General features: G+C 40.0%; 1 protein-coding gene across 6 annotated transcripts in view; it reads right to left on the bottom strand.

Annotated features, from left to right (window-relative positions):
• The window catches only part of AFF1 (ALF transcription elongation factor 1), a 169,114-nt gene that overhangs the window by 125,472 nt on the left and 30,965 nt on the right, over positions 1-12,677 (bottom strand). Inside the window, exon 1 of one of the 6 annotated variants that reach the window (XM_048848173.2) lies at positions 12,133-12,547. The exons of the other annotated variants lie outside the window; for them this stretch is intronic. Coding sequence (XP_048704130.2) covers positions 12,133-12,149 — 17 coding nt within the window. The 5' untranslated portion in view covers positions 12,150-12,547. Of the gene's footprint in view, positions 1-12,132; positions 12,548-12,677 lie in introns of those variants that run through there. 6 annotated transcript variants of the gene reach the window in all.

The following is a 12,677-nucleotide window of genomic DNA, read 5'->3' as shown; positions in this document are numbered from 1 at the left end:
GAAAAACAGAATAGGAACTATACCTGTCCATGAGTACCTCTGCCACTTTCCCATCTCAAACACTTTTGATCTACTGTGTAGCTGAGTGAAAGACTTAACAACCTGGAAACTGACCAATTTGGATAGACTTGAAAAAGACTAAATCCAAGTGGTGTCAAAAGCCCAAAGTCAAAGAACTGAAATAAAATAAAAAGGAGCAAAAAACAAGACACCGGGGGAAAATTTTTTTCTCTACTCCCCTTTTATTTATAGTAACCTTGGGTGCCACTTGTAAAAATACCAGATAAAAAAAATCATTGTGATAAACGTAAGTTAGTGTCTATCTTTTTTGTTAGCTTTTTTTTTAAATAAAGGATTTAAAATTTTTTAGCCCAGTGAAAAGTATTATTGCCTAGTTAAAATCCCCAGAAGATAGGTGTTGACAATGGAAATGGTGAAAGATACAAAGATCCTGATCCTACAAGATACACCACACAGGCAGACCCCTGCATCTCCGGCTCCACAGAGGTACAGAATCACAACCTAAGATGCCTGCACTGAGGCACTAGCAATAATGTATGCTGCATACACAGGACTGAACACAGGCTAAACATTCACCTGAATTATACAGTCAATACAGTTCATGGTTTAATGCATTATAATTATAGGACAGAGTTTCAGTACTTGGCCTCCTGGCCAATTAAAATAGCCATTGTGATAAATTCTCTAGCAAGTAACTCAAAATAGTGAGCACAACATAAAAAAAATGCAAGTAAGTAGCGGTCAAAATGGACATGGAGAAGGTTTTTTCCCCAGTTATCAAATTCACTTCCCATTATCCAGTGCTTGAATAATTCTTTTTAAAAAAAGTCACAGAAAAGAGGTTCTGGTTGTGAAATGTACAGCAAGGAACGTGTAGCAGACCAGGCTCTGTGAAAAAAGAAAAGCAATACATTTCCTGCATATAAATTAAGCCCATCAGTGTAAAGACTATGAAAAGGGGATATAATTAGAGAAATATAACAACTACTGTGGGTTATTTTATTCAGTTTATTTAATTAGCTTGAGCATAAATCACTCTTTTCACTTCATTAAGATGAATCAAACTGATTCACATGCTTAGGAAACATTAGATGTGGTCTAAGAGCCAACTTTCAGTTTAATTTCTGCTCATTAATTCACACTCTTGTCTTTCTATTTTTTACTCATTGAGGTCTTGATTCCACAAAGTCATAGGCAACTGCATGACTTTAAGCAGGTGAGTAATTCCATTATGTTAAACTGAATAGATTCATTTATATGCTTAAATTAGGCACATGAATAGGTCTTCACAGAACTGAGGCCTGACTGAAGATCTGAGAGCCATTTTCAGAAACAACAGAAAAGCTGGAAATTGTTGAAGAGGTCATGGTTACTTTGCTCACCCCACCCCCTCACCCACACACTACTCCAAGCTGGCCTACAAATTAGGTCCCTGATCCAGCAGAGATGTGCATGGGACTATTTATAGGGGATAAACTTCAAGAGATGACTAAGTCTCTGCAGGATGAGAGCTCTTAAGTTTGACATTATTGCACGCAGCCTCACTATTATTCATAATCATACCACGAAGGATTCACTTTTTGTGGTCAGTTGAGCTTCCATAAACCCAATAACCTTCCTTTAGTTCTGATTGCTACTCGTTTAACTAACAGGCTATAAATGAACACCAAAACATTTTTCCTCTTAGAAAGGCCTAAGAACTGAAAATTTGTTTTGCACACACCCCTAGAGTTTAGAAGAGGTAATGTTTCAGAAACGACTTGCCATAGGCAACATTTCACCCCAACACTTGCTCTTAATTAACACTTTTATTAGTGTTACAGGAAGAAGAAATGTTAATAATATTCTTCCTTTCCTTCGTCTCTCTTGCTTGTTGAATGTGTCTTGACTAGGGCTGTCAATTAATTGCAGTTAACTCATGCACTTTTACCAATAGAATACCGATTGAAATTTATTAAATATTTTGGATGTTTTTTGACATTTTCAATATTGATTTCAATTACAACATAGAACACAAAGTGCGCAGTGCTCACTTTATATTTTTATTACAAATATTTGCACTGTAAAAATGATAAAAGAGTATTTTTCAATTGATCTCATACAAGTGCACTCTCTTTATCGTGAAAGTGTAACTTACAAACGCAGATTTTTTTTGGTTACATAACTGCACTCAAAAACAAAACAGTATAAAACTTTAGAGCCTACAAGTCCACTCAGTCCTACTTCTTATTCTGCCAATCGCTAAGACAAACAAGTTTGTTTACATTGATGGGAGATACTGCTGCCTGCTTCTTATTTACATTGTAACCTGAAAGTGAGAAAAGGCGTTCGCATGGCACTTTTGTAGCCGGCATTACAAGGTATTTATGTGCCAAATATGCTCAACATTCATATGCTCCTTCATGCTTTGGCCACCATTCCAGAGGACATGCTTCCATGCTGATGGTGCTCGTTAAAAAAATAATGCATCAATTAAATTTGTGACTGAATTCCTTGGAGGAGAATTGTATGTCTCCTGCTCCGTTTTACCAGCATTCTGCCATATATTTCATGTTATAGCAGTCTCGGATGATGATCCAGCACATGTTCGTTTTAGAACACTTTCACAGCAGATTTGACAAAACACAAAGAAGGCACCAATGTGAGATTTCTAAAGATAGCTACAGCACTCGACCCAAGGTTTAAGAATCTGAAGTGCCTTACAAAATTTGAGAGGGACGAGGTGTAGAGCATGCTTTCAGAAGTCTTAAAAGAGCAACACTCCCATGTGGAAACTACAAAACCTGAACCAAAATATCTTGCAACGCCAGTTACAACAGTGCCAGGAGAATGCCTGTTCTCACTTTCAGGTGACATTGTATACAAGAAGCAGGCAGCAGTATCTCCTGCAAATTGTAACCAACCTTCTTTGTCTGAGTGACTGGCTGACCAAGAAGTTGGACTGAGTGGACTTGTAGGCTCTAAAGTTTTACATTGTTTTATTGATTAGGGGTCTGGAACACATGACTTATGAGGAGAGGCTGAGGGAACTGGGATTGTTTAGTCTGCGGAAGAGAAGAATGAGGGGGATTTGATAGCTGCTTTCAACTACCTGAGAGCTGGTTCCAGAGAAGATGGTTCTAGACTATTCTCAGTGGTAGAAGAGGACAGGACAAGGAATAATGGTCTCAAGTTGCAGTAGGGGAGGTTTAGGTTGGATATTAGGAAAAATTTTTTCACTAGGAGGGTGGTGAAACACTGGAATGCGTTACCTAGGGAGGTGGTAGAATCTCCTTCCTTAGAAGTTTTTAAGGTCAGGCTTGACAAAGCCCTGGCTGGGACGATTTAATTGGGGATTGGTCCTGCTTTGAGCAGGAGGTTGGACTAGATGACCTCCTGAGGTCCCTTCCAACCCTGATATTCTATGATTCTATTTCTGAATGTAGTTTTCTTTGTACATAATTCTACATTTGTAAGTTCAACTTTCATGATAAAGAGATTGCACTACAGTACGTATATGAGGTGAATTGAAAAACAATTTTTTTTGTTTTTTACACTGCAAATATTTGTAATCAAAAATAAATATAAAGTGAGCACCGTACACTTTGCATTCTGTGTTGTAACTGAAATTTATATATTTGAAAATGTAGTAAACATCCAAAAATATTTAAACTAAATGGTATTCTATTGTTGTTTAATCACGCAATTAATTGCGATTAATTTATTTAATCTCTTGACAGCCAGAGTCTTGACTATACTACACTTCTAATGTGTAAGGATTCTGCATTTTCATTGTAGGCAGGGAATTTTAACTAGCTGCTTCCTCAGGCACAACGTGTTTGTCTCTAACACTTGAGCTCTTCAGTGGGATTAAGATACAAAATTCTCTGCCACTGGCTTCTTTCATTTTATTCTGCAAGTACAGTTGTTCCACAACTATTCCTATATATGGGGCATGCTTCACAAAACTGCGTTTGATTAACTGGTGCTGTTCTCATTACAACTAAGTAGAAAACAAAAAAGTTACTAAACAGAAGCTTTTTAGATAAACCTCATTACTTGCTCAAGATTACTGTTGAATAGTAAAATATGAAATTGCTATAGTTTTTTTGCATGAGTCAGTTTTGGGCAGTTTATCTGTCTATTTTTAAAGCCTCACTGTGTGAGTCAACTGAATGTCATGAAACATTTAATGGAAAACAAACATGTCTCTGATCATCATATCTATTATTGATTAGTGTCTCTCTAACAAAACATTAGAATTTAAAAAAAGGTGACTTCCTCTCTAGGGTTTTAGATAGTTACATAAAACTTTCTTACTGTTTCCAAATAGACATAAGAGCCTCAAGGATCTAATCCCTTCCCTTTTAACTCTTTAGAGGAGTCAAAATTTTTAATCACTGCATGTTTCATGCATTTAAAAACTTTAAATATAATTTTATGTTTATGTAAATACTTCAGAATGATATAAAAGTTCTAATCAAGAAAAAAAACTGATTAAAAAACCCCAAAACACAACAAACAGAAACACAACTCAAATTCCCTTTCTTCACGGCCCTCCACTAAAAACCGCTGCGTTTTCACAACTTTGTAGTCCATATACAACTGAAATAAAAGTAGTTGAAAGCTAACAAAATACAGATTCTCTGAAGCCAACTGAAAAGCTAAACAGGCAGGCATTATGTGGTAATTTCAGCAGTCTAACTCGTATAGAATAGGATTGTTGAGTAGAACAGACACCTTCATGAAGCTCTGTCAACCAAAAAAGACAGAAAAAAGAAAAAAAAAATAGTAGTTCTGGTACTCTACCTGCCCTTGAGCTCCATGCGAGTTTTTGTGATTTTACAATCTATATATTATTTTGTTTCTGCTTGTTGCTGTGTGAAAGTCCTCCAGAAACAAGGGAAAACACCGAAGGGAAGAGCAAAACAAGGTATAAAAAGTCCTTTCAAATTCACACAAAGCAAACATTTAAAAATAAGGGAAATAATATAACTTTTTTTTCAATCTTACCTTAAATTTACAGTAATCTTTGGGGTTACCTTTAACATTTGACAAAATGATTTTTTTACACTGATAGTGTTCCCGGTCTTCCTGCAAAACTGTAATCCTGGGTATCATCTAAAACTGGGAGTTCCAATGAAAACTTGGGGGAAATATGAAGGAAAGAGGACAAGACGACAAAAACAAGGAAAACTTGATCTCATAAGAACGGCCATACTGGGTCAGATAGAAAAAAAAGGTCCATCTAGCCCAGTATCCTGTCTTCCAACAGTGGCCAATGCCAGTTGCTTCAGAGGGTATGAATGGGTTTGATTTTTTCCACACTCCTGATATAGCTATGCCAGCAAAACTTAGGTTACTCTTCTACAAGTGACTCTTTCAGACTGACTGCTATATTCAAAATTATTTCTAAACAGAAAATTAGTGTTATTCTGACATCAAAATCCTTTTAACCACTAAAACATGAGATGGTAGGGATTGATATCATACTTGTAAACGCAGTGCCCTGAGCATCTCAGTTAGGGGGGAGGAAACGGGTATTTTGTAATTAATATTATGCATGTATAATATGCACACACATCCCAGCTGCTAAGACAACTGCAACATGAAAGAGATATTCATACTGTGATAAATTAACACATCATCTGCTGCTTATTGCTCTCACTCCATACAATATTCCAAGCAAAAAAAATAATTACTAAAATTAAGAACTCTACTATATGACTTTTAAAATGAGGACTTCTGGTTACAAACTCAAAGAGTTCTTCCTGGTTGTGTGTGTTTTTTAATAAAAAGCAAAATGACGCCAGAATGCAGAAACAAGACTTTTTTATAGCTCTGAGAATTGACTCTTTTGTTGTCCCTCAAGTTAAATATTAACGTATTGGTTGGAGAAAGGGAAAAATTAAAGCAGGAACATGATTTCCATATAACCTGATATTTAATGCTGCAGAAACAACAAAAACATAAACCTAATCTTGTGAATTGTTAAGTTCGTGTTTTAGTAAATGATTGTTTATTTAGTGCAACTAAAAAGGACCAAGCTCAAAACTACATTTAAACATCACCTAGATCTAAACCAGCCCAGAGCACAAACATACTTGCATGAATCATATGATAAAAGCCTGCCTATCTGAACTCTAAGAGCAATATCAGTTTGACCATGATTAGTTCAATGAAATCGTATTAGAAGGCACTACAAAGATGTACTGTAGCCAGAATGAAAACTGCCTCTTGACTGGTAAAGTGCCTCCCCAACCTCACATCCCTGCTGCAGTACTCCTCACTTCCTCCCTCCCCATCTTGCCTGCCAAGAGCTGTTAAATAGTCGAGTGCACCTGGACTGCAGTATAACGCAGTGCAATAAAAAAATGTCAGCATCTGCACTGCATAACAAGATACCTGCTTCTTAAACGCTCTCTGTATCGAGAAATGCCCTGAAGGAAGAATAAAAAAAGAAAGCTGTGTGCAAAAACCATCAAAACTGGAAGGGTGGAGGGAGGAGCCCGATCCTGAAGAGACTTACGCACATGCTTTAACCTTGTGCAGCCAAGTAGCCCCATTGAGTTCCATGACACTATTCACATGCTCAAAGTTAAGCATGGGTGTAAATCTTTCCGAGACTGGAGTCCAATACTGGGTGCATCGCCTTCAGTGGATCTACTTCTTCCTGTCAAAGCCCTTCCCGATCTAGCTGCATCCTATCCACTGTAGGCCTGGTCTACACTAGGGGGGGTGGATTAACCTAAGATACGCAACTTTAGCTACGAGAATAGCATAGCTGAAGTCAACGTATCTTAGGTCGACTTACCTTACGTCCTCACAGCACGGGGTCAACTGCCGCCGCTCCCCTGTCGACTTCGCTTCTGCCTCTCGCCGTGGTGGAGTACAGGAGTCAACGGCAGAGCGATCAGGGATCGATTTATCGCATCTACACTAGACACAATAAATTGATCCCCAATAGCTCAATCACTACCTGCCGATCCAGCGGGTAGTGCTGACGTACCCTAGTAACTTATCTCACAGTTGACATCCACCATCATTCAGCCCAACTCTAGTCTTCACTGCTGAATTTCCCCTTTTCTTCCTCATGTTTAAATCATCATGGAAGGAAAACTGATTATACCTGCCCAAATTTAACAGTATGGCATAAAAGGGGCCTTCTGCAGTAATTATATAAACATAACCTACAAAAAACTGTATATATACTCATTTTTAAAAAATGTTAACGTCTAAACAGAATGGATTTTTCTGTGGAGAGATTTCCTATACAACATTTTGTTTAACTAATATCTGAAAGGGTATAAAGTGAGAAGCAGCATCAGCATCTATTATAGGCTTATCTCTGGAGCAACCTCAAGTGGAAAGTACAAGTTCCAGAGCGTGTGTAAAGAGAATTGTGGAATGAAGGCAAGATAGATAGATGGCATGAGTGTGTGTGGCAAGGATAAAGCTAGCAGGGAATGAAATGCACACATTTGCGTCAAACAAGCAAGTTATGAAAGCATGTTTCAGACCTGGCCTTTAGAAGGCTGTAAAAATGCACAGGAACAAAACAAAAGCAGAAACCAGCTAAGCAGCATTCTCACCAGAATAGAAATAAACACCACATACAAATAAAACGTGGCCACCTTGTAAAGAAGTTTTTCAACTGAAATTATTAGAAATAATCATGTTTCATCTCCCTTAAGAGTGCAGTTGATTTGACTTGGTTTTAGGAGATAGAGTGCAGAGAGATTCCCAGGTCATTGTGTCTGTTTGCTCCCTGCATGGCTGACTCAATAGAAACAACATCCTGAGATACAACAGAAAAGACAGACCTGTGGGATACCCAACGTTCATGCCTACCGATTCTTCTTTTTTATGACAGTGCCATAATATTCAGTACTTACGAAGACTGAGAAATTGTTTTTACCAGTTTTCAAACATAGACTCGGTTTTGCAAATAACGATCTTGTTTGCAGTGGCGCTTCCCACCACCATGTAGGAATTATGCCGTTCACCCCTGATCCCCCCATGCAGGCACACACACACACAACACTTAGGGAGACGAACTGTTTCGCACTTCATAACTTGGTATTTTGGGAATATGGCTGTGCAAGACAAAAAGAAGAATGAATACAGAGTCCTTAGCAATTTATAGTTTCAACAAGCTGTTACATATAGGGCTTGAAATGTTTACAAGACACCTATCGGCCTGAGAAAGGAGATCTAGTTTTTCAAAAGGTTTTGAAAGCCTCAACTTTCAGGCGGCCAACCTGAGCATCTTTTAAACAAAAAATAAAACTCAGAACCACACAGACCCAAGATGCCTCTAGCTGGAGATCCAAAAACTGAGGCACCTAAAATTTTAAGCCACTTTCGAATATTTGGACCTAAATCTACTAGCCAGAAGCCCATATAAGCTATGAGGAGCCCAGACATTTAGGTGAAGAGGCAGCATCCTAGTGACAGCCCCAGTACAAGTGCTGGTAAGGAGCAGCAGAATGGTGGGATTCTTACCAGAGTATTATCCGTAGACCATACTTGGGGTCAGTAGCGCAGCTGGGGGGAAGTGGAGCAGCGGCTGCTCCCCCACCAAGCAGAAGTGGTGCCTTTTTAATTCTTCGGTGCCTTTTAAATTTTTACTCCCCCGGCTGCTCCCCCACCGTCTTTGGCGGTGGGACAGGTGGCGCTCTGGGTCTTCAGCAGCACTTCGGCGTCAGGTCCTTCACTCCCTCCGGTCTTCAGCGGCATTGCCGTGGTGGTGGGGGGCCCTTCAGAGCCGAAGAACAGAGCAAGTGAAGGACCCGACGCTGAAGTGCTGCTGAAGACACGGCCTGCCGCCTGACCCGCCGCCGAAGACCCGGAGCACCACCGGGTGAGTACTAGCAGGTGGTGCCTTTTTTCCATCTCTGCGCCCCCTGTTTTTCCCACCTGGCTACGCCACTGCTTGGAGTCTTGCTGTATCGCTCACATCCGTCTCTGGCTACTAGGTGTCTGATGAATTTTTCAGCTTTACTAAGCAGAAGAAGAGTGAACCTGACCTGGTCCTAATTAATTTTGTTCCTGGTCACAGACTTCTGAACAACAGCCATGAAACTGACAAGAGACTTGTCAGTTTTACTCTGCCCACACTTAAAGGATGAGCAGCAAAGGCATTGAAGCATCTAGGCTAGAAACTAGAAAAATAAAAAAGTTGGTTATACAGAAATCAATAGCTTAGTTTACTCTCATTCTTCAGGGAAAGTTACTGGTGGGCAATTCCCCTGCCCCGCTTAAATGTTAACGCCTAAACAGAATGGATTTTCCTGTAGAGAGATTTCCGATGCAACACTTAGTACTGTATACACACATTTACTCATTACAGTGATCGTCGTTAAAAAGTTCAGCATCCCCAAGAGTTAACACACTACGTTTACCTCTCAAGAAATAGACTAGGAAATAACTGGAGCACCTCTTGGCACATGCTGACTTTTAACTGATGAGCATTGTCCTCATGCTCACAACAACCAGTAGATTTCTGACTAAGAAACAGTGAGAAGTTCAGTGAGCTGCCCAAGGCCACATAACAAGCCAGCGCACAGCTGGGATTAGAATTTAGGAGTTCTCTGGTTTCCAGTCCCATTTCTCTGTTCAACATCCTCCAAAATATGAAATCACTTGATTGCTGCACATATGGCCATGTGATATACTTAATTTCTTCAACTTGTGCACATGGGCAATAATAGCTTAAATGAAAAACAGGTCACTTACTGAAGCACAAACTAAGAAAACCCACTCGTGATGTCAAGCCCTTCACTGCACCGTCACCACTCACATCTCCCATGAAATCTTCTCACCAAGGTAAAAGAAAAGAAAATCCAGGGTAATAGATACTGGTAAATCCAGGTAAAGTAATACTGACTGTGGTTCACGGTCACCCCTCCACACCAAAGAAAAAGCAGTCCGTGGCCTTCATTAACTCCCTCTCCTATTTAGAAAATAATCTGTCTTCTGTCCTTAAATGCCATCTAACTCAGGAAAGCCTTCAGGGATTGTCTCCCTCAAAACTAGCCTGTTTGAGAGCTCTCTCTTACCCCAGTGCAGCACACCAGAACTTAAACACAGGAAAAGGAAAGAGGAGGGTTATCAAAGGACCTTTTCCATGCAGGAGAGCACAAAATGTCTGCTTTGAGGACAGACATCACTGTTATCCAATATCACTCAAACAGAAATAATATCACAACCACAATGCCATCAAGTAAAATGACATGCCTAACTCCTGCTGCCAAAACACAAGGCACATCCCTTCTACTCCACAAAGCAAGTTCTAGCCATGATCCCCCTACACCCACCCAAGAGATGTCCATAATCACACACTACCTCTTTTCTTCATGGTGTGTTGAGGTTACCTCCTTATAAGCTGTGTTGAAATGGCTTGATATAGCTTTATGGCAGGGAGCCTTGGAGCTCAGTACACGAGAAGAAAATTTGCACAACTCTGACATGGCAGACTTGGGAAGAGCCCAGTTCACTCATCTCATAGTACCCACCCTAAGACAATACCAGATACCCTAGAGTTCACCATTTGAGTACTAACACAGCCCTGTTCCTTCAGCACGCCACATTAACTCTGGAAACCCAATGCCTCTCTTATAGGGCACCAGATATCCGTCAACAACTCCAATCCTGTCCTTATTCAGTCAGTCTGGTGGGGATGGGGGTTAGGCACAGATTTATTTCCCATATTACCTCTTATTTATTTCCCATATAATCACCCAAGAAAATTACAGTGTGACCACTGGGACTTCAAGCATGTCCTTGAACTTGGAATTAAACCATGCTTTAAGGCCAGCTAGAGGCCTTAAGTTTTATGCTAGATCCTCTCTCAGCACGTTGGAATATTAAAGCAATGAACTGATAATGCAGACCTGTAAGGCATATTGGTCAGTGATCGCAGAGAGGAAAAAAACGTGGAAAGGAAGGCATCTGTATATTAGCAAAGTAATGCACTTTCTGAAGGATAGAACCCCGCCTTGTACAGAGACAGACCGACATGTTTAGCTACCAAAATAGTTCAACTCCTCATAAGGAACTCCCACCTCCATTCCCACCTCCCAAAGCCTCAGTGTTTTCCCCACCATGAAGTTGACAATTTCATCAGTTCCTGGTCTCAAATTGGGGGGGGGGAAAAAAAGGAGTACAGCAGTCAGAAATGTTGCCAGTACCAAACTTCAATTTAGATATGCCACCACGGGCAGCCGGGCCCGGGAGGAGGGGGGAAGGAAGAGAGCTGTGCTGGGACTATCCCACTGTAAAAGTTTCTCACTTAGGTATTTCTAATATGCCCATTGCTGCAGTCTATATGCTAGAAGGCAGGTAAAAGATACACTGAGTTGTGAGGTTTCCTCATAAAACCATTTTAGCATGTTAAGAAAAAGCAACACCCAAAACACCGACTTCCAAAATCTACGGTAAACAACACTCATTTTCTCCCAACCACAAAACGTAAAATGGGTGCTCTGAGAGCTCCCTTTTTAAATAAACATACAAAAAAGCATTCCTACCCAAGGCTGGGAGGTCTGCCGGGGTTTCTTTCAACAGCATTCAAGTGACAGCAACTAGAGTTAATTATTCTTTTTCACACTCTCCCCTTCACAACCCCACAGCACATTCCCAGCCTTTGCCTACTCAGCAGATTCACATACAAAAACCTGCTACCATTTTAGTCTGATAATTTTTCAGATCGAGGAAAGAAATCAAGTGCAACCATAATATAGATCCAGCTCAGCCACCTTTTACGTACTCTCACCCTAACTATAAGCTACCACAAGTGCCTTTTTTTGCACTTGGTAAGATACAGTTAAAGAAAAAGCGAGTGCACAAAGAAGATAATGAAGGAAGTGATAAACTTGCTGCTTCGAAAAGGAGGTTTGATAAGGAGTTATTAACTCAACGTATTTCATGAAATTTTCCATTCACAAGTTTATCCTGAAAAGAGATACTACGTTTAACCTTAAAATGCAGGATTGTCATCCAGACACATTTTACCATAATCCGATTTTTAAACTGACTAGCAAGCTGTAACAGAGGAAAATGCAGCTCAGTAGGACAACTGGGGGACATTAAAAAACCCCTTCAGTGGAAAAAGTTTATTTATTTCCTTACCTTGATTGGGCAGCCATAGTGAAGTTTATAATGGCAAATGTCTTCTGTCCATGAGCCCCTTCCCCCAACTTCCCTCCCTACCCCCCAGCCAAAAATTTATTTGCCATTTGCTGATACTTTTGCTCCGTTTCCTGGTTTCTGTAAATTTACCCACTCCAAAATGTCACTGAACTCCCTACTCCCAAAGACACAGGTTCCTGAGTTAAGTCTCTCTAGTTCAGTATTGGATTACACTAATTTTGATAGACATCCGGGCATTCAGGGCCTCTTTTGGCTTGCTGCATTCCAAATCTACAGGGAGTTTAACCAGCTCCCGAATTTTCAGCTTCCCAGATTCAGCAATTCCGGTTTAAAAGTTTAACACTTCCTAAAAAGCTCATCAGCATTACTGTAACACATCAGTGTAAAATGTTGTTCTTATTCAGAAAAGAAGACTTTTTTCCAGCTCTACTCCCAGATGCCTAAACAGCCCAGAGCAACCCCTTTTCAATAAAGTTTTCATGGTACAATCCACCTCCTTAAATGGACATGTTATTCTGTCAAGG

This window comes from Caretta caretta, chromosome 4, assembly GCF_965140235.1.
Source record: "Caretta caretta isolate rCarCar2 chromosome 4, rCarCar1.hap1, whole genome shotgun sequence".
Taxonomy (NCBI): domain Eukaryota; kingdom Metazoa; phylum Chordata; order Testudines; family Cheloniidae; genus Caretta; species Caretta caretta.
The sequence above is the reverse complement of the archived record's forward strand: the minus strand, read 5'-3'. Positions and strand labels throughout refer to the sequence as shown.